This window comes from Patiria miniata, unplaced genomic scaffold (genome assembly GCF_015706575.1).
Source record: "Patiria miniata isolate m_02_andy unplaced genomic scaffold, ASM1570657v1 HiC_scaffold_18, whole genome shotgun sequence".
Taxonomy (NCBI): Eukaryota; Metazoa; Echinodermata; class Asteroidea; order Valvatida; family Asterinidae; genus Patiria; species Patiria miniata.
Genome location: NW_024037056.1, coordinates 1600763 through 1624472, shown reverse-complemented (window position 1 = coordinate 1624472; position 23710 = coordinate 1600763). Strand labels below are relative to the sequence as shown.

The following is a 23710-nucleotide window of genomic DNA, read 5'->3' as shown; positions in this document are numbered from 1 at the left end:
GCATTTGTGTTGTTTTTGTAACTTTGCTTGATTGAGCAAAAGTTCTGGGTTTTGGTGGGCATATTAAATTATCTGTATACAGTGAACGTCCTTTTTCTTATGTTTCAAAATCAAATAAAATCATATCAAATCAGTGAGCCTCCAATCTTGTTCTTCCATTCATATTCTTTACTGCTGATTGTGATTTAAGGATGAGGAACAAATCAAAGAAAAGTGAATTTTCATTTCTATTTTTTTTTTAGAAACTACTGGCTCGGTATATTAAATTGACGTCTACTGCAAAATGCACTTAATTTCTAGAAGCTTAGAGGGTTTTACCGCGCCCGCGTTGCACACGCAGTAGCTGCATGCATTGTGCACATTGCTCATGCACTACACGTTCTAATGACATTCCAAACAGCTGTGTGTTGCAAAGTAGACGCCTCTTCATGGACTTGGACTGTGTTCCTCTGAAATCTTTACTGAAAACTATGTCATTTCACCGGCAAAACAATCGCGATCATCACCTAAACGGTGACCAGACGTAAGAAGTAAGTCCCCCGAGTGGGATCTGTGTGTTATAGACTTGAATTCGCCTTAATTCGGGGCACAAAACACCGAACGAAATCGGCATGATGAGAGAGTACAAAGTCGTGGTGCTGGGCAGCGGCGGGGTGGGCAAGAGCGCCCTAACCGTGCAGTTCGTCTCGGGGAACTTCGTGGAGAAGTACGACCCGACGATCGAGGACTTCTACCGCAAGGCGATCGAGGTGGAGAACACCATGTCCATCCTGGAGATTCTGGACACGGCCGGCACGGAACAATTCGCTTCCATGCGGGACTTGTACATCAGGAACGGCCAGGGTTTTGTGGTGGTGTACAGCGTCACGAACAAGCAGAGTTTCGGGGATGTCGTCAATCTACGAGATCAGATTTTGAGGGTCAAAGGGTCCAGCCAAGTCCCGCTGGTCTTGGTGGGGAACAAGGCGGACTTGGAGAAGGAGCGGCAAGTTCCCACCGCCGAGGGTGTCAGCTTGGCCAACAAGTGGATTATACCCTTTTACGAGACCTCGGCTAAGAACACGATGAACGTGAACGAGGTTTTTGCCGAGTGTGTCATGGAGATCATGAGGCTTCTTCAACCCGGGAAACGGAATAAGAAAAAACTGTGCAACGGATGTAATGTGCTGTGACCAAGAAAGGTGGGTATTTTGCTAACGAGTCATCAACTAATCTTTTCTTTAAGTTTTAATGGATAAAATTTGCTTGTGACATTAATAATATTGCTGCAAACGTGTGCATAATGATAAATGTGGTAAGACTATGAAAGAATGTAGATTATGTAACATCGTTATGTTAAAACTTATATTCTAATTTCTAGGCAAATGCTAGGTGCTATGCTACAAATACAAGTATCGCTGTTTACTGTTTTTGAAAGTTACACATTTATGACGAACGTGATAAAATTTGCTCAATGAGACAGTGTCAACGTCCATAAATCTCAGTCTGTATTACAGACATTACTTTTGTTTTTGGCCAGAAATATTTCCCCTCACAAACACCCCCCCCCCCCAAAAAAAAGTACCATATTTTTAGGTGCAGTAAGTGAGCCAGTCATTCCCCAGCCTTGAAATAGTATTCCCATGATTATGAAAAGGTATCCTTGAAAATCAGAAATGAAAGGAACTTTTGCAGAGGTAATTACAATAAAGAGACAAAATTGTATTAAAATTCTCCATGCAAGGCTACACAATATGTATCATCAATGAAAGAAATGGAAGGTACTTATTTTGAAACTAGACAGAAAGTCTACTTTCTCCAGACTCCGTAAATAAATGGGTGCATTTGTGGTATCCATCTCGAAAGCCTAAGTTTTGAGTCACTACCCCTGAATCAAATACTACTTACTCATCCCCTAAAGTTGAAGACCAGTGAAGTGAGACTTTTGTCCACTTTCAATTGTACCCATGTGGGACGGGTTGATGACTCAACAGAGTAGGATACACACTTGTACAGTCATTCTAGAAATGTGAGTCCGTCCTTTTGAAGTTTGTCAAGAGGTTACTTCTTGTGGGAAATGAAGTGGACAGGACTGAAGAATTTCAATTTAACTGTAGCACGCAAGCCTGAAGAAACCTGTAGAGAGAATACAATGAGAAGAGATTACTGTTTTAGAGGTGGGAGGAAAACCCAGAAGAATATTCTGGGGGAAACCCATGGAATCAGGTAGGGACTGAAAACCCAATCCACATGTGGACTAGGGCAGGAATCGAACCTGGGCCATGGCGGTGGAAGACATCATCAACCTAAGAAGGACACATTCTTTTTAGTTTAGAATTGGTTAGGATGAATGTTTCTACGTTTTGTCTTGGTGATATGCCATGCACACTTTACAAATAAACACATTTTACTGTGTCACCGCAAGGAAGGAAAAGTTCCAGAAGGAACATTCTTTTTAGTTTAGAAATGGTTAGGATGAAAGTTTCTACGTTTTGTCTCGGTGATATGCCAGGCACTCTTTACAAATAAACATATTTTACTATATGGTGTCACCAAATGTTCAAGGAAGGACACGTCCCGGAAGGACATGAAAATTATTGTGAAGGATATTGGAAGAAACCCAACAGGATTAATTACGTTAACATCAGTCGAGAAAAATATGCTGCTCCAAACATACTGGATAACTTCCTCAAACCATTTTTCCCAAGACAAGTGTAAATTAAAAGTCCAAACTTCAACATATTCCTTTCGAAATATAAAGTTCTCAATTCTCTGGGATCTAGAGTAAAGCAACATCTTTTATTAAATACACTCAATTTAATCCAATTCAATACAACATATCCAAGCATGAACAAAGTACAATTCATATAGTATTTATAAGCATACATTATAGGAAAAATTCAAGGAAAATAAATATGTATAGGAAAACAAATATGGAAAATTATAAATGAAATACTGGTAGCAATTAATTGAGCAAACAATTACAAAAAAGTAAGGAAAATATACCCAGCAAAAAAAACATGGCAAAGCAGTACTTAGAATTTGTTTTATTGCAACTTCTGTGAATGTACGAGTTTTTCAGGCCTGCGGTTGGTCATACTCCACTGGTTGCCCTTGGAAACTGTTTGGAAATTGGAATCGCCCAGATGATTCAGCCACTTTGGCAGGCTGCATACTGTACAAGTCATCTTCAATCGTTTTATGTTTTATGAATAAAGAGAAAGAACTACAACAGATACGCTCTGTCCAACCTGATTCCAACAGATGCTTGTGCACGTCCATTAAAAGAAGTTTTTTGAAGCAACAAAATTGCTAAAAAAGTTAGTTTAGTACTGAGGTGCATTTATAAAACCTAAGCATGTTGAAGTTTCAACTCAGTAGATTTTATTATTTTTCGGGTCTTGTAATTGGATTCCTTTGCTAAAAGTGTGCCCGCAGGCAAACTTTTTTTAACCGCCTTCAAACTTTAAGTTCAAAGCTTGTTTTCTTTTGAATGATGCCATTTTAGGTGGACTTACACAGGGTATTTTGATAATGGCGCTGTATAGTGGAATCCGGTGACCAGAATGAGAATATTTTACTGCGGTGGTTTCACGCTCACGTGTTGTCAATGCATTTTATTTGTGAACATTTACAGTATGTACATGTACTGATGTGACACAGTGTGATCCCTTCCCAACTCACTTTCGGGCTGTCCCAACTACATTGCTCACATGTACATACATGTTGTACAACATATATAACATCATGTAACATGTACCATTACACATCAACCCAACTTTAGTTTGGACTGCCCCAACTTGTAACTTTGAGAGTGGGACTGCCCCAACTAGAGGTGGGCCAAAAGTAGAAACATGCCCAACACTTGCACAACTACGGGCACATGTGCATGTACTGGCAAGTTTATCAGAAATACCATACACTGTACATGTTCACACATGTGCGGGTGTTGCCTGTATAGACATGTACGGGCACATGTACACGTATGTAACTTAAATACTACATTGTACATTTGTACATATGTAGTTAATTACCGGTACTGCATAATTCACATGGAAAGATTGTAATTTTGTAAATTACATTTTTTCTTTGATTCTTTACTGAGGCTTTAAAATTATTACTGGAAGTCCACATACTGCATACATGTATATGTACACAATGCCGATCTAGTGATCGGGCACGGTTTCTCAGTAGTGAGTCAATGATCAATACAATCTGTATGGGCCCGGCCCCTAATAAGTACTGTACGGCAATTGCAAACTATTGCGGTAATCTTCCCATTGTGCGCAGACAATAGTTATTGCCTTAAGGGTTTATTTAGGACAATAGTCTGGTGGCTCTGTGTTTTCAGGAAGTGCCTTAGTACTGGTAGTAAGGTCATTTGATGTTGCGCTGCTGCATGTGTGTGTGGGAATTATATGCCTAGAGTTTTAAGCACTGACTTTTTAACCCTTTCCTTGAACATGGGCCAATTTTGTGAACACATGTGCTGCCTTTATTAGACCAGGAAACCACACACAGAACACCCTCAACACAGATTTTTTCACTGCTTTTCAGAAAGCTGACATGTTGGTGTGTGAGTCGGCCATATTGAATTTTTGGAACTTGCGAAGAGAAATGAAAGCAAGTTAACTCCTAATTAATTCCAGTCTGCTTCAATGAATAATTTAAAATTTGTAATTAAACATTCCCTTATGTTTAAAGCCAGATTTTAAAAAATGATGGTAAAATAAGGCTGCATCATGCATGCAAAGATAGTCTGGCTCCATCCCATTGAACAGCTTTAATGAAATGCAATCAGGGAACTCGACAAAAATGGCAAACTCGTGCATACAACACCCTATAGCAACTGAAAGAGTGTTTTCGGATCGTTCTAGTTTTTCATAGTGTTACCATTACAAAAGTTGAAGATAAGTGCTTCTGAAGTATCAACGCACTATGGAGTGCCAATTGGGCATGTGGTGAAATGGCTTGCAGTTTTCTAACTGGGATCAGATCAACAAACATTGAAAACAAATACCCTAGTATTTGCCCACAATTAAAATCTTTGTCTTTAAAAATTCTCTACAACAATTTTGTTCAATGTTTGTTGCAAATGAACTGAAGAAGAAGTATTTTGTGAACATTTTTTTTTTTTTTACAAATCCAGGGAAAAGATTAAATTACATTCTGAATGAGTGGGAAAAAAAAAGTAAAAAAAGAAAAAGAATTGTCTTCACCCTACAGAATTTATTAAAGATGAAATATTAAAAAAAAAGAATTGTCTTCACCCTATAGAATTTATTAAAGATGAAGTTTAAAATACTACAAAGTACAAATAATATTTTGTCACTTAGGAGAGATACGTTTTTTAATTAAAGAAATGAACATAACTCTGCTGAATGCAAGGCATGGATCATTATTCCTGTTTATTACGCAGTCACGATAACTCCCTTCGAGTACTAAATCAGTGCCCTGCAGGACGTGCAATTCCCAGACAGTTTAGTAATCTGCAATGATCATCAGCTGCCAAACAGTTAATGGTCAAAGAAGCAATCTCTGACCTCATCTTCAAGGCACTCAGAGGTCCTTCAGTTCTAAACTGGGTCAACACCCTTACGTCTTCCTCTTCGTCGTCTTCTTCTTCGCAGACAACCAAACCCTTTTTTTCCCCCAGCCCCGTTCGCCTACGTGTCACAGACACATCAGGTCCATCATGTTTGTGACGGCAATGTAATTGGCTCGGGGTCGAGACCCGATAAAGACTTGATCAAGCCAGACGGTTTCACTCTGCGCTGGTTCGGCCCGACACTGACAGGGGAAGAGAATATTACATTCTCGCTTTTTGTCGTTGCCATCTTCAGTTTACATGTCCGCACATTTTCCTTGAAGGGGAGAGGGCACGGATGGAGTGTTAATAAGGAATGCGCGTTTGTTTAAAGGGGCTCGTGCAATTGGATTTTTGAAAAAGGTGTTGTACAAATAAAGCCTGAATTAAGAAATTGCGGCCATTTACAGAAAAATGGTCAAAAACAGTTTTTCCACATGCGTGTTTAAGGTATGGTCAGTGTTATTGCAGTTCTTTATGCTACCAGTATTGACCTATCGCCGTTTGGGAGTTAGCCATGCCTCTTGCTATGGATTTTTTGTTCGCTAAGTTTTGTTTGTTTCAGATTTTTGCACGTTCCGTGTCTATTTCTATATAATGTACCCTAATTGGACAATATTTCACAAGCTGTGTTGACGTGATTCTATCGCAATTCTACGGTGATAGGTCAAGTGTTTTGAACAAACATCTCATAGACTTGCGTGTGGACAAACTGGTTTTTGACCATTTATACATGTAAACTTGATGGCCGACTTTTCTTAATTTCGGCTTTATTTTAAAAGCTATTTTCACTGTGTATACCACCAAGAACTTATAGTTTAGGAATATCTTAAAAGAATTTCAACATGTCTCCCCAATTTTGATACATCTGCGTCTAAAAAAGTTGTTTTGAACCACCCTGTAGAAGCCGTGTTGGATTCTTGCTCGTCCAAAAGTAGTTTCCGAAAAATCTCTGGGTTTGATTAAATCCGACATCAAGATTTTGGAGAGTGTACAAAAAGGCCCTGGGATGTTTTTTCTCATCATGAGGGTGTTGTAAGGGTGTATTGATGCACTCTCGGATGCTCAGATCAAGGATCCAATGTTCCAGCCATGTCATGTGACACTCCTTAAAAGGACAGCGCGTGCCTGGTGTTGGCATAGCTGATGGGATAATGGATCACGCTTTGCGCCCGCGATCTCTGGAGCCAATCCAATTATGTTGGTGTGAGACGCTTTTGTTTTGATTCACTCAGATGTAAAAACACGGTGACAACTTGACAAGCAGATAAGGGACAGTTGTTGGGGGGATTTCGTTCATCGACGCCGCACTTTTCAATTGTCTGTCGTTTGTTGTTTGACACATAATTAATATTAAAAACTTAAAGATGTACCGTTTGTTAGCTATTTTTGGATTTCGTACCAAAATATTTATTAAAATTGATGATTCTTGTACTAAAAGAAAGCTTATGAATTGGGCTTTCACATCCTAGATTTTGAAAATGCTACATGCAGAACTTCACTACAACAATGGTCCCGACATTTGGGTTTCGTTTTTTTTTAACTTACCCTGTATCACTAATTAATCTGTTCTGTTTGTTGATATAGTTGGTGTATGTATGTTTGTACAATGTAGATCATTGTTTTGAAAGTGAAAGATAGCAAATTCTTTTCCCACCATACTTTGTTACATTAGGAAACTGCAATTAGTTACCTGTACACACCGGTACGGTATACATGACGTCAAGAAAGAATTCTGTACACAAAGATGTTTTCACTATGGCACTAGCAAATTAAAGGGAATGTACATCATTGGCTTTTGCTGTAATTTTCAGAAATGAACTATTCGAGGGGTTAGTATATGGATCAAATTTTGTTACACTGACATGTTTGAAGTTTTTTGTTCGACAATGCTTGAAAAACCAAGAATAACAAAAATGTTCAAGTAGTCTGGTTCCCTGACTCCACTAAAGATAAAATGGATCAATTTTCAGATGCCGGAAAATTGTAAGGTACAATGTAAGGGAACAAGTCTAGCTGGCCTACACCCGTTCATGTATATGTAACCAATAGCAAACAAAATTTGAACTGAATAAAAAATGGTAAATTTGGAGCAGTAGTTGCAAAATAGTTAGGTTTTTCCAACGGTGGTCGGCCGACCACCGCTGGAAACGTATACAAAAATACCATTTTCTTGAAAATGACTTGACACCAGGTGCCATAATTTTACAGGATGCTTTAGACTGTCATTTACCAACATCCTAGTAAGGTATTTCGTAAAAACTTGGTAGTTTTATTTTTCGATGTTTGCAAATGTTGTACAGTATATTCCCTTTAAAGGGAATATACATCATTTGCTTTTGCTGTAAGTTTCAGAAATGGATGGAATTGGGGGGTTGGAAATATAAAGCAAATATAGTTACACTGACTTTTTGGAGGTTTTGGGTTCGAAAATGCTATAAAAACCAAGAAAAACGATCATTTTCCTGTAGTCTGGTTCCCTGACTCCATATAAGAAGAAACAGAGCAGTTTACATACATTGGGGAATTGTAAGGTCAGGGAACCAGTCTAGCTGGCTCGTACCCGTTCATAGGTTTGTAATCGATTGCAAACAAGTGCAATGGTCAATTGGGGCCAGTATTTGAAAAAAAGCCAGTTTTTTCCAACGCTGATTGGCCGATCAGCGTTGGAAATTGATACAAAAATACCACTTTTCTTGAAAATGACAGTATACCAGGTGCCATAATTTTACAGGATGCTTTAGACTGTCATTTACCAACATCCTATTAAGGTATTTCGCAAAAACTTGGTAGTTTTATTTTTCGATGTTTGCAAATGTTGTATATTCCCTTTAACCACACTCTGTCGTGTCTGTTGTTTAGTTTCCTCAACCCATACTTTTACATTGTATTTTCTTTGAAATGCCATGAAGAGCTAACAAAGTGTCCCTTTCATATCCTAAAGCTACAGATTTTGTTGTATATTTGTTCAAACAATTTTGCCTGAAGAAACCCTTTCATTGTGTGTAGGCTTAGAGACTAAGTCAACAAAAAAAATCAACAACCACAAAAATAACTTGTACACAACAACATCAGCAAAACAGAATGACCAGTGTTGTTTTTTGTACACTGGTCCCCCTATTTTCCCAGGAGAGAGTTTAATACCGCAGAAGTTGCGCACTTTGTATGATAAATCTCCCAACAGGCATTGTCCTTGCACACTGTAGGCTGCTAGTTCTGGGGTCACCTGTATAAATTCACAAGCCTTTTGATTGTAGCTGTGTGGTTAATTCCAATTCAACAGTAGGCCTTTAATCCCTGTGTAAGAATGTAGGGTGTTAGCGGAGAGAAGAAAGTCACAAATTAAATTCACAGCCAAAAATAATAAAGAAAGTCGGACAACGCGAGGCGAGTTGAGGCAACTGGACTGTGGATTAATTATGGTTGGGTGATTTTTCAGAAACGCGGTTAATTATAATTCACTTTGACTGGATCAGATATTCCAATATTGGATCTCATAATTGACTGATCAAGTTGAACGTGCGCTAGCCTAAGTTAGTCTCCTTTCAGAATTTGTGTGCGCTTGAGCAAAAACTTTCAGAGAGCTGATTAAAAGTGGCTGATAATATTCAACTGATTTTAACCCTAACCCAGCTGAATCTAACAGGATGCAACTACATATCCCGATGGTGCCTGTTGGATTGAGCAGTAAACCCCGTGTGTACATTCCTGATGCAAAATGTTGGATTCAGCAGACAACTGAACCGCATTATAACGCCATGTTGGACTCCGTTGGATTCAGCAGACAACTGAAAATGAGGCACAGTGGATTGAGCAGGAAACTCCGGTTGGACTCTGTTAGATTTAGCAGGGTAGTCCTGAGGAACTACTGGGGAGTTTAATAAAGGAATCTTCTGCATTTCTCTATACTACATGTATCTGTGTCAGTGCATTGTGCCCAAGATGTTGACGTACAGGGTGTCAAAAGTCCAAGGTCAAAGTAACTGTCACTGCCACTGCCATCAATGCATGAAGTTTATTTCAACAGATGAGGTTTTTTTTGCTGGTATCAAATTTACGACCAATGCGTTTAGGTTAACATTCTACATGCAGTTCAATGACTTTCTTTTAACTGTGGCCCTAAAAACTCAAGTTCAGACAACAGTGTTAAACTATATGAGGTTAATCAAACAACATTTGCAAACATCAAAAAACCAAAGTTATAATGTACATGACTGTAAGTGAATAATAGTCTCAAGCACCCTGTGAAATCATGGCACCTTGTGTGCTGTCATTTTCAAGAAAAGTGGAATTTTTGTATCAATTTCAAACAAAATACTGCCCCAATTTCCCAAATTTATAGTTAGTCATTTTGTTTGCAGTCGGGTACACCATCCATCCATCCATTTCTGAAAATTACAGCAAAAGCAAAATTACCTTTAAATGTAATGGACACCATGAGATTAATAGTGAAACTGCCAAAATATCCTGCTTGATTGTACAATGAAAGTAAATAATATAAATCACGCATCCTGTGAAATTATTGCCTAGTACGGTATGCTGTCATTTTCGAAAGAAGAGAAATAACCATCATTTCTTTAGGTTACTGAGGACCAACCCATTGCGCCTTCAATGGATACCTACCAGTACATACATGTATAGATTTTTTTGTACCAGTACATCATAGGGCACTTACATGTAAGGAACAAAACCACGTACCGGTAATTAGCATTGAGAAAAAGGAAAATGGACTTTCATAAGTTTGTCTCAAAAAGTATGTATCTACTGAGCTGAAATTTTGATAAGATAAAAACTGCTTCCGATTTATTGTAATTGTTGTTCTTTGAAATCACATTTTTGTTTGTGTGTAAAGGGCGACCATTGCCTTTTACGAACTGTTGTAGATCTTACAAATATACATTTGTAGTGGTCAATAAAAACATACTCAAATATATTTCTTCCCAACACTTGCTGTATTTGCTGTCATTTTTTTTTTTTTTACCATAGCCCAGTTAAAATCGATGAAGACCATTTGTGCCATACAGGAACACCCGTACTTCTCGTACAGAAACTGCCAGTATTCTTGTTGCTGCTATATTTTGAACACTGTGCCTTGGTTCATTACCAGAACTGAAAGGAATGCGTCTAACGTGGCGTAAAGCAGTCTGCAGCGGGCTAGGCATTTCATTAAGAGATAGGGCCCCAAAAGACCAAAGAGGCACGAATGAGTCTGTACGTGTACATGCTGCATCAGTCTGCGGGACAAAGACGCGACTGCTGCATACAATTTTATTTTCATAGATTTCACCACAAAACTCAGTTGTTAAACTTTCATTCCCCATGTTATTTTTTGAGTTTCATCAGTCTGTGGACAAAGACGTGACTGCTGCTGCGTGCTGCATCACAATTCACAATTTTTAGTTTGATCTTTTCCCGAAAACTCAGTTGTTAAACTTTCATTCTGCGTACTATTTTTTTAAAATTTCATCCCGACCAAAAAATAGATTCCTTTTCTAAATTTCTAATTTTCTAGCGATAAAAAAGTTAGGCAGTTTTGAGTGACACATTGACCAAAAAAATTAATAAATCATCCCATGTTTTGTTATTGAACTATTACAATGTAGGCCCCTATACTTTACAAGTTTCGAATTCCTTGCTGCCCAACCAAAAAAATTGTCAAGATTATCAAAAAAAAGTAATTTTCGATAATTAATGACCTGTAAATTTCCATCAATAATTGTTTATAAATGCGTTGTCGGTAGTTGGTAAACGTGCCATCATTCAGTGAAAAATACAATCAACCCTTCTACACATGTACGTGTATGGCTTACACATGTACATGTACATGTACATTTGTACATGTACAATCGACTCCCATTAATACAAACTCACCTGGACCAAACTGTTTGTTATATCAGAACTTTGTACTAAGAGAATTCAGTCCCATTCATTGCGCACATTAATGCACAGTCGGGACCAAGGTTTTTTCACTATAAAATAACTAGAATTTGTATTAACAGAATTTCTGTAAACGAGAGTCGACTGTACACAGATGTACTGTATGACTCGATTTTTCATACATGTGCATGCGTTTCCTGAAACTGTAAGCCAATGACCAGAAATGATTTTTGTGTGCGTAGTTCACGAGGACAAGATGGAAAGGATTTCAAGTGTTGTAGCATGTACGTGACCGTTGGTCAAGTGTACGAATAAATTGTACACGTACCAATACACTGTTGATCTATATTATAATGTGATTCTCTGTACTAGTGTGGAGCACCCTTATTTACCTGGTACATAGAATAGAGATCTTATCAACAGAGAAGAGTACTTTATGCTTTCAAAACTTGACTGATTTGGAAGTAGAAATCAGAAAAAAATATTAACTGTTGATTGTTCAGTTTGATGAGTTATTGTGAATTCCTGATTTCATGGTGCAGTGGTGTAGCTGCACAATAAATCTAAAATTTAACATGTGTACAGTAATGTAGTTTTCATGTCTTGTTCAGTACATTTGTATAGTGCACATGGGTACATATGTGGGGTATGTACATTGCACTCTAGGAAATGTGTACAAGTTACATATGTACAGGTACTGTACATGTACATTGTACATGTACATGTACACGTACATACAGTGTATACTGCACACGTTTCACCATATGTCATCCGCAGGATGTGTGTTATAGTGTAATGCACTTCCTTCCTCAATTTTCCCCAGTGTCTGTGTTTTGGAGGATTTGGTTTTTGTTACATGTACATGTAGGTTAATGATAACAGGAACAAAGTCTGAGTTAAGAACATGAACTTGAAATGTTCAAGGAAAATGGGGATGTTAAAATGCTCAGATTTTTTTTATAAAAGGCAAGCACCACAGAGCACTAAAGCCAAGTTAGACTCAAGTTGTTTATTGATGTAATACAGAGTATTACAATGTAATAAAATACAGTCAGTGTATTTTTTTTTATACAATGTACACTTTTTTTGATACAATGTGCAAATTTTTTTTTATACAATATGATATTTGGTGAGGTAAATGTATTTTATAAAGTTTCCTTTGGTTTTACATACCAGGTAGTATTTTGCTTGTTTAATATTAAATAAGCGTTTTATTAAGATGTCTTCTTCATATTCTTGAGTGTTCTACAAAAATTTACATAGGCCTACATGTATATGAATAAATTTGGGAGGAGAGACATGATACATGTATTGCAGTTTAAAGATCAACAACATCAATGCAGCAAAGTTTGACTATATACATGTAGTTTTGAAGATTATATTTGAAGCAATCTCATCAAATATTAAATAAGGGGAGTTTCAGCTGTAAGAAATAAAAGTTAACAGATGCCCCGCTCCCACTGCTTAAAGTTATATTATGTTTGCCACTTGACTTTAATGTGACATGCAGTTTCCCTGTAAAGAAAGGCACAGACGCACAGCGTGTATGGCACTGTTTATTGCCATATTGCTTCAGGATATCAACAGCACGAGACAAAAGAAACGGATCCTAAAAGTACATGTACATGTAGCTGTAATTGTAGTAATGTGGTGTAACTTGACCGAGCTGTTCCTGCCGAAATTGATCAATAACGGCAAGGCAGGTGGGATTTAATTTAGACATAGTTTGTCGGATGTTGTGGCGATGATAGACACGACGTACGAACAGTCTGTTGCATCCTGCCTCTATGTTAACATTGTCCTCATTGTTGTATTACAGTGCAACATGGGAGGGGCTTAGGAGGTGTGGGGGAGGCAGGTTCAGTAACTCTTCCTCCCCAGAAAAGCCCAAAGTTACAAGCTTGTAATAAGTGCTTTTTCAAATTCTATTTTGACATCCATTTGATTTTGAAGCCTCTCCACTATATTTATAAATTTAAAAATTAATTCCAATTTCTTCGAGGAGTTACGATTCCAATCGGATCCGACTCCAAATTTAACAAGCCAAAAAAAAAAAAAGTTTGAAAAAAAATCTCCATAATTTCACTTTATGCAAGTTACTTAAGCATTGGAAAGTCTCTCATCAAGTTGGTTGTGTCTTGTCTTTAATTTTTAAACCCTAACTCCTTAGGCAGTTTTGCTAGGATGCAACCTCAAAATTGTTAAATTCTTCAATTGCCTCCATGTAAAAATTGATACAGCCTTTTGCAATTCTGCGAAATCCCCCATTATTTCTTGAATGTGTTCCTTGGAGGGGTGACCACTACCTCAATCCTGCAAAATCCTCTGGATTCACTGTCAATATGTTGAGGCAGAGCCAGTGACATCCTGGAGCCGTGTGGAGGATTTCAAGTACAATCTAGGCCGTAATTTATGCAGGGCTGAGCACAAACAACACAAGGTCCGGCCTAAGACAAGTGACACAACGCATCCTCCAATATCAGCCACACATTTTTGCCATATAGCCTCAATCCTTTGAAATCCTTCACTTTATGCATGGAGGATTGTGGAGGATTTGGGAAGTTAATCTGTTCTTAGGAAACTGAAGTTAGCTACTACCGGGAGTTTAAATCCTCAAAAATATGAAGGAAAACTTGGAAAATAATGAAGTCTGGTTTAGAATCAATTTGATTCAATACCGATCTAGTCATTTAATTGGGTCCTATACATTTGTACATTGTAATTTGCCCCATCTTTGTTCCCGAATAGTAAAATTCAGATGATTTTGTCTCCGGCTTCAAGACCTATATTTTCATCCCCCGCCAGCCCCCCCCCCCCCCACCCCCTCTTTAATTTCCTGTTCTTCAATCCATCTATTAAATGCATCACAGACAGGAGACGACATGTGCAAGCGATTTTCGTCGGACCTACAGCACATCAGCGCAGATGAATTGTTAATGAAAAGGCTGAACCGCCTCACTGAGAACGAATGTAATTTGAGCAGATTTTTTCTTCTGGCCGGCCAGAAATTGGCACAAGGATATTAAAAGCACAATTATATTTTGGTTATCCCATTAGTTGTGTTCTTTGAATTAACAAGTTTTCAGACATTTGTGACACCTTCGTTCTGTTGTCATTTAATGAGTTAGTCTTAAAGGGACAGCAATTGCAAACATCGAAAAATAAAACTACCAAGTTTTTACGAAACACCTTACTAGGATGTCGGTAAATGACAGTCTCAAGCATCTCGTAAAATTATGGCACCTGGTGTGAAGTCATTTTCAAGAAAATGGTATTTTTGTATACATTTCCAACGGTGGTCGGCCGACCAGCGTTGGAAAAACCTAACTATTTTTCAATTACTGCTCCAATTTTACCATTCTTTCAGTCCAAATTTTGTTTGGTATTGGTTACATGTTCATGAACGGGTGCAGGCCAGCTAGACTGGTTCCCTTGCCTTACAATTTTCCATCATCTATAAATTGATCCATTTTATCTTTTGTGGAGTCAGGGAACCAGACTACCTGAACATTTTTGTTTTTCTTGGTTTTTCCAACCTTTTCGAACACAAAACTTCAAAAATGTCAGTGTAACAATATTTGATCTGTTATACTAACCCCTCAAATAGTTCATTTCTGAAAATTTCAGCAAAAGCCAATGATGACATTCCCTTTAAAGGTCCCGGTACATCTACAATACATCATGTACGTTGTATAGGATTAGGCTTGTTCATATTTTTTTTTCACCCTTCTGCTGTAGTCTAGTCACAGACAGTAGAAATTTCCATCCTCTTCCTCTGCTATACTTTTTAACGGATCATTATGTGAAGCAATTAGCACTGTGATTAACTCGGTCAACAGGCAAAGGAGGCAAGCTGGTTTATCACTCACCCGGAGTAAAAGCATAGCTGTATCAAGTTACTTAAACAGTCCCAGCCAGTCAATCCTGCTTTATGCAGGCTGGGAATTCTTAACTGTTGAAAACAGTCACTTGTTTGATTTTGACTGAAAGGACTACTTGGCACAGAACGCATGTTTACATACATGTAGGAGGGTTTAAAGCAACACAATTGCTCAATATCATACATGTAAGTAGGGTGCTTAACAACTACCGGTAACCTGTTGAAGCTTTAGTACAATGGCTATGATACATTTCGAAGAAAAAAAACAGAGACGTTTTTGGGGGTCTCATAACTGAATTCCATTGCTATAAAAGCTCACACTCGTTAAATAAAAAAGTGTGCCCGCAGGCACACCTTTTTAAAATTTTAAGTTTTATTTTCTTTTGATCAACATCATTCCTGGTGGACTAATGTTCACACGATATTAGGCATACCAGCCCTTCCGTATCTTCACTTTGAACTTGGTTTTCCTCAGTAACTTCCGTAGACTTTTCCTCCGTAATTTAACCAGTGTTCCGATACATCAACACGTTTTAAGTCTAGTCAAGGCATGGGGTTTTAGCATTTTTTTTTTTTAGCTCCATGGTTTAGCTGAGCCTGAAAGCATTTTAATATCTCGTTTTACATCCGCAATGGGCCCAACGTGTCATGAGGGTGCAATACAATTGTTGCGCTCTAAATGTCAGGGGTGGTCGGGAATTGACCGGATATAATGAGTATTACATGTACATGTAGGCCTACTTGGTTAGCTGCATTTCGGTCTGTCATCATATGTAAATTACACATCAAGCTTGTCTGGTTATTAAGCACAACTTCACGACTTGTCTGAGTTACATTGTAATTGCCTGGAGTTACATTATGGGGAATGTAGAGATGTCAGGCGTTCTGGCAAACTGAGTCAGAACTGGGCAGAGATCGGAATGAAGTTTTTTTTCGGGTATTAGGAAAGAGAATAAAATTCTCCTTACAATGTTGTTTGTTGCACTTGAATCGGACATTCTGTTGGCAAATTATGGCTGTTTGCGAAAATTAAAATACTGAGAAAAAGTTTCAAGTTTGGTAGTCGTGAAAGTGAAAGCTGCCAATCATTTTTTCTTCACGATTTTTTTGTACTTTATCTGTTTGTGAAGTAGATCAAATATTACACATATCAATAAGTCTGAAAAAAGAGTTCTTTTTCTGGTGATTTTTGTCAGTTTTCCTTTACAAATTTTCTTTCATTCATGGAGGCTAAAAAATCCCATGGTTCATTATACTATGTACATGTACAATGTATGTATTTTAAAGGTATACACCAGTGCGTATTTTGATCAGTGGTGGACAGCTGAATGTTGAGATCAAAATGAGATTAATTGTAATTAGAGTCAGCAAATTACGTGAAATTGCCACAGTTACTTGTAACATGTACTTAATCGAGCTACGTGTTATTTTTTATTAAAAAGAGCGAGCTACATATTTTTAAATATTTGTCCCTATAGCTCGGTCACTTTCTTTTTGATTAACCTTTTGATCAGAATCTTAGTCTGAGAACCAGACTAATTGTGAACTACATTGTGTAGAATGTAAATAACCCTGGACTGAACTCAGTGTCAGGGTCTCATACTTCTTCACCCTTCACCATTTCAGTCATATCAACAGTTAGTTTTTTGCTGGTAGCGGTACTAGTTAAAGTGGACTTAATATCCATTGTCCATTGTGTCCGCCATTAATGTGGGTAAATGAACTTCCATTGTGAACACGAAACCCCAAACATCCCTGAGGAAGTCCTTTGGTTTTATCTCATCACTTTCACACACACCGGACGACCCTCGCAATGTTTGCCCAGAAACAAAAGGGAAAGCCACATGATGTGACTGCCTGTGCTTGCGTTCTTGAACTTTTGCCCTTTTTGCGGGGTTTGATTTTTATTGGGACACATAAACAGTCGGGAGTGGGAATGACGTTATGTTTGGATTAAGGCGATTGTTATTCTTGTTCTCATTTTTGTTTTGTTAATTGTTGAATGACTAAGAAATATCTACCTGCAACATGATTAGGTTTGTTTCTTTACAGGAATTAAAATACTTGGAACAATGGTACAATTAAGTTTATCAATATTTAGCCATCAAGAAAGTTGTTTGTTTTTTTAAAGGGAATATATATACAACATTTGCTTTTGCTGTAATTTTCAGAAATGGATGGATTTGGGGGGTTAGTATTTCATAGCAAATACACTGACTTGTTTGAAGTTTTGTGTTCGTAGATGCTAGGAAAATTGAGAAAAGAATCATGTTCCTTGTAGTCTGGTTCCCTGACCCCACTTCAGATGAAACGGAACATTTGATAGACTTCGTGAAATTGTAAGGTCAGGAGACCAGTCTAGCTGGCTCACACCCGTTCACGGACATGTAAACCAATTGCAAACAAAATGTGGACTGTATAAATTTGGTAAATTGGGCCAGTAGTTGAAAAAAAAAGTCAGGTTTTTCCAACGCTGTTCGGCCGACCAGTGTTGGAAATTGATACAAAAATACCACTTTTCTTGAAATTGACAGCACACCAGGTGCCATGATTTTACAGGATGCTTTAGTCTGTCATTCACTAACAGTCCAGTAAGGTATATTTCATAATAATCTGGTAGTTTTGTTTTTTGATGTTTGCAAATTATGTTGTATATTCCCTTTAAAGAAAATTTCACACAATTTTTTTGGGGTTTTTATGAAATGAAGTTTTAAAAAGCTCATGAGTTTGTTCTAGTTATTTTTCTGTTTAGATAAAAAAAAAATTACTGACTGTTTCAGCCAGGAAGCCACAGGACATGTCAAACTTGGTACCATGGTTTACCATTATCTTGAATGTTTTTTGCAAAACTTGTTTTTCTAACAGGCCTGGTTTCTTCCAAGAGTACAGCCACCAAAAAAAATGTTTTCCTCGTTTCATTCTCCGTACACGGCTGTCTTGCATTCCAGCTCCAGGCTACGCGCACAGAATTCAATTCTTCACACTTGCGGTTAACTACTAAAAGGAGATTACTCGCAGAGTTCGAAACACGGACCCCTCGGTTAAAAGCACTTTAAAACCTGTCCGCTTTTGAGAATGTGAAGTTGAATAAATAAGTGACTTGGTGCTTTAAGTCATGAACATGTACAGCCTAGCTCGGTTTTTCACAAGAAGGATAAGTGAACGGAGAAGTTAGTGCACGAGCCTCGGGCTGCGTGTCCGTCCAATCGTCGGTCAAGGATTTAATGCTTGCGGATGGTAAAAACAATTGATCATGACTCATACATCATGTATCGATGTACTGGTACATGAACACGAATGCTCAGCTGCTACAGACTGTATAATGCCCAGTGGTACAAATGGGTTCTTATTTAGTGTTGGGAATATACCCTGGAGTCCTTGTTCAGTATGTGTAGGAATGTACATTGTACATGTAGATGTACCGATACATGTACATGTACATGTACATGTCTGTATACGTGTATGTACATGTACATGTACATGTACTGTACATGCACTAGTACATGTACAAATGTAGTGCACACGTACATGTACATGTACGTGTACATGTACATGTACATGTACATGTATGACATGTGTGCACCGTATTCCTCCATGATACCGATACATGTGACAACTTTGAGCCCTCGCAGTGACACAGTTGTAAATTTAAACATTTTTGCCAGATTTTGTCTTTTAAACATACCAGTACATAACATTTCCCATGCTACCAGTATTTTGAGTTTCACCTCAAAAATAGATGTTTTGGGATTTTTTTAATAGCCATTTTTCTAGAAATTATGGTAAAGTTAATCACTTTTTAATGAGACTTCAAACAAAAATCCATTGCTGTTTAGTTATAAAAAAATTGGTTGCCATACAACATTCAGACTCCACAGGGTGGGTTCATTTGCATAATTCACTTGTAGGTCGGGCAGTGTTCTCGTATAGGATAACTCTGTAACACCCATAAATGCCACTATGTAGACCAGATGCATGAAAAAAAACTGTTTCAATGAATACCAATTCTGAAACAATTGAAATGAATTTTGTGCACTCTGGGACCAGCTTTACTAGGCTTGTGAAGTCTTGTTTTAAAGGGAAGATACAACATTTGCAAACATCAAAAAAAAAAAAAGATCAAATTATCACGAAATATCTTACTGGATTGTTAGCGAATGACAGTCGAAAGCTTCCTGTAAAATCGTGGCTCCTGGTGTTCTGACATTTTCAAGAAAACTTGTATTTTTCCAATGCTGGTCAGCTGACCAGCGTTGGAGAAAACTTACTGTTTTCAAAAAGTGCCCCTAATTTTTCATATTTAGTTCTTCCACATTTTCTTTGCAATTGATTACACACCTGTGAAGGGGTACAAGCCTTCTAGACTGATTCTCTGACCTTGCAATCCTCCAAAGTCTATAAATTGTTCCGTTTCATCTTACGTGGGGTCAGGGAACCAGACTTCAAAAACATGGTTGGTTTTCTTGGATTTTCCAGCCTCTCCAAGCCCAAAACATGAAGCAAGTCAATTTAACATTATTTGCTATAACATACTAATCTTCCCAATCCATTTATTTCTGAAAATTGCAGCAAAAGCAAATGTTGTACATTCCCTTTGGGAGAAAATTTGTAAAGAATTACATACATTGCACTTGGGCTGTACAATGTATTTTGATCCTTTGGTCTTTTTAGAAAAGGGAAAAAAAAGACATCTTTCCCCAACACATTGCTCACCACTTCTGTAAACATGAACACCCCAGGGTCCCTGCATAATGATTAATGATAGTGGCCTTCATATTGGTTGAATGCAACAGTGACAGACATGTGAGCAGCGGTGTGACTTTGACTGGCTCTGAGTGTGAGATTTAATGACACTTTAATCACTTGTTTGGGCTGTTCATGGTCCTCTGTCAAGCCTCCTGCCTAATGGCTTATTGTAGAGTGCCTCCCAAGGCTGTAACCAGGAATCACTTATTTAGCAAACAGTATAGTTTAACTCAGTGGCATAGGGACACATTTTTCATTGGGTGGATACCACATTTCTTTCCCTGAAATTGTGATTAGCCAGGCAGCGGTGAACGGGAGATTTAAACTTCATCTGTATACTGTGTGACACACATGCAGGCCATGTTCAGAGAGCACATTCAGGGCATTGATCGGATTGGTGGCTCTCTCTCTCTCTCTCTCTCTCCCCTCCCCCCCCCCCCCTGCTCCTTCTCCTCTTTGTATTTGGTCCTTTTTTACCCCCCCCCACCCAACTATATGCCATGGCTTTACAAGCATCTATGATATCTAGCTGCCAACTCTCCCTGATTCTGCAGAAAGTTCCCTGAAAATAAACCAAGAATCAGTCCTTCTGATTTGAGGCGTGCGATCACACCCCCACACCATCGCACACCTCAAAGCTTCCCGAGAAGTGTGAATAATTGCACGCCTGAATTTCCCTGGACTACAGATCACACACCTGGAAAACCACACACCTAGAAAAAACACACACCTAGAAAAATCCAGGTGTGCCTTTTTCCACACGCCTGTGATTTTTAAAATCAGAAGGACTGTCTTTCAATGTTCTGATGAACAAATTTGAAAATCTCCCTGATTATGGAAACTTTTTCCCTATTATGTTGAATGTAATTCTAAATATGTCCCAGATTCTTGTACAAAATCTCCCTGATTGCAAGATACAAACTAGTTGGCAGCTCATGCGCCAGATCATATGCGCCAGATTTGGTGATGTATTATGCAAAACAAGACTGCGTCTTGACCTCCAGATTCTGACCATTCAGCGGGCGCCTTCTTATTCTATCAGGTCTTCGGTAACCGGCCGTTGGTGTATTACAAAAACAGGGCAGCCAATTGACCAGTAAACAGCTTAGGCCAAATGTCTGCTCGAAATGAAGTCACAATATCTAAAGTCGACTCCGATTACCCAGTATGCATAAAATTTGCGTGCTCAAATACCGATATTGTTGCGGAGCTTGCGAGGTGCGTCATGTGCGAAAGACAAGTTGGACAAGAGAACTGAACATATTTACAGTGTCATTTAGAGTTGTATTGGTCTACAATACAATGAACAGTTTTAGATACATTTGACTTTTTCGGTGTTTTTTTACTGCATTTTTCAAAAATAATAAAATAATAAAAAAATCCAGGCTACCTCCAAAAAGGAAGCGGGCGAGGACGAGAAACATGTTGTTTTTTTTACTTCGCTTAAGCGGGATTCACTAAATCCTCTACTGAGCAAAACGTGGTTGCTTATAACTACAAATACATGTATAGCATGAGTCCGTTGTTGAATAAATGCAATGCAATGTATGCACTGTAGAATTACTCTCAGAAACCTCTAAAATTACTACTAGGCAAAAAATGGATCCTCAACTATATAGCATCACAATGTGCATGGCCTCTGGCCTGTGCCTTGATGTATAACAGCTTCCAAACAAGTGTAAGGTTGGGACTTATTTTCCGCAATCTTTATTCACAATCACATAGCTCACGGCAAAAACCACAGTAAGATATTCACTACAAGCTTGAAACGTGTGTACCGGTGCATGTACTAACAGGTCTGCAACTAGACATTAGCAGTTCGGAGTTGAACTTGCTCACGGCACCGAACTGTTAACGACGCACTTACAAAACTCCATTTGTACTGGCCACAGAGGTCATGATGGTACCGTATTGTCCATGCGCTGCAAACGGGTCGTGAGTAACGGTATTTTTCAGTGCGATCCCTAATAGCTTTCTTGGGAAAAGAGTTTGGCAGTCAATGAGTTCACACCGCTCTATGGGGAACTTTCTCTCTAACATCAGCTACAGTATTTCATCGTAGGTTCTGCAGTTGTTGAAGTCATTGTCTCGCATACAATGCTTCCAGTAGTAAAGGTTACAGCGGTCGTGGCCGGTACATGAACTTTCTTCCAGCTGATTTCTGCTTAGTCCAATTGTAAAAAAATTGAACTGCAGTGCTGGGTACTTGCATCTGTGCATGTATTGTGAAGAGTGTTTATACAATGTCTGGATTAGTTTTCTCCGTGAATGATTTCGCACACTGGATTAAAGAGTTGGGATTTTTGGACAAGGAACCCAGAAAGTTCACTGCCTTTCTTTTTATAGTTTTGTTAAATCGAGTCTTTAATGGGCATTTTCATCAACTACTTTTTTTACTAAGCTATTTTTCCCATGTCTGGATCGTGGCTTTGGGCGTGATCTCTGGCTGTATGGCAATAATGGCATACACAGGTTTATGGCTTCAGACTAGCGCCCCTTGAACAAAGATGTTGACGAATTGGGGAACTGCCGACATAGGGCTGGATAGCTCAGTTGGTAGAGTACCGGAACGGTAATCCTGAGGTCGCGGATTCAAACCCCGCTCCAGTCAATTTCTTTGGTCAACTTTTCAAGCTATTTAAGTTGGTTGTTTGAGGTTGTGGAAGTTTTGTTGTGATGCTAATACATGTAAAAGTGGAATTTATCACTTTGTGAAAAGTTTAAATGGCCTACCTGGGGAAGGGGGGGGGGGGGGAGAGTGCCCCCACCCAATTTACATGTGTGCCCCTTCCCCTACATGTAGGTATCCCCCCTACAAAACCTCCATTTTTCCTCCCCCAAGAAATGTCTTTTGTTTTTCATTAGCAGAATATACATGTATATTGTACATGTACGTGTATAAAGTACATGAATGTACCGGTATGTACAATGTATTTATACAACTATTTTCCGATCCATACTGCCAATTCTTCCCCTCCCCTTCCACGGATTTGAAAAAAATATGAATAAAAAGAGACATCCGAATAAGAGGGGAAATCAACCCCTTCAAATCGTGGGAAATGCTCTGGATCCAACCCTAAAATCCTGGCTTCACTACTGATGCTAAATCATCTCTCTTGGGATGAAATTTTGTGTCAGCGTCCATTTCCGAATAATGCATGAACTTTTGACGACTCTCTACTTGCACTTTCCTTTCCAAGTAATCACATTTTGAACCAAATTGACGCCAAATCTCATATTCCCCAAATGTATGAAGATACTTTGTGTGCATGTGTGTCCATTTCCAAACAATGCATGAACTTTTTATGCCCCTACAATACTTTCCAAGTAATCGGATTTGGAACAAAATTGACACCAAATCCCATAGTCCCAAAATTTATGAGTTATAAATCCCCCCACACATGTGCAACATTGAATGGGGATTACATGCATGCATACATGTACAATGTGTGTAGGCAGACAACTTCCTGTGACCTCTTTTTCAATGTTTGACGTTTCATTTCAAAGTCAACAATTTGACAATGGCAGTGTGCAGTCCGGTTGTATAACTAGTTTAGCATTGATACCAGACAGCACACAACAACACTGCAATGGGTAATATTTGCATAGTGCCAGTAGGCGGGTTATTAAATAGGACTGCC

At 38.5% G+C, this 23710-nt stretch overlaps 1 protein-coding gene and 1 non-coding gene across 2 annotated transcripts in view; both read left to right on the top strand.

The window, feature by feature from the left end:
• The first annotated feature begins 368 nt into the window (after positions 1-368).
• Positions 369-23710, top strand: part of LOC119724137 (ras-related protein Rap-2a-like) — a 36065-nt gene continuing 12723 nt past the window's right edge. Inside the window, exon 1 of the mRNA XM_038195058.1 lies at positions 369-1181. Coding sequence (XP_038050986.1) covers positions 612-1172 — 561 coding nt within the window. The 5' untranslated portion in view covers positions 369-611 and the 3' untranslated portion in view covers positions 1173-1181. The remainder of the gene's footprint in view (positions 1182-23710) is intronic.
• On the top strand, positions 22608-22680 carry Trnat-ggu. The gene has a single exon. It is a non-coding gene; the product is annotated as a tRNA-Thr (tRNA).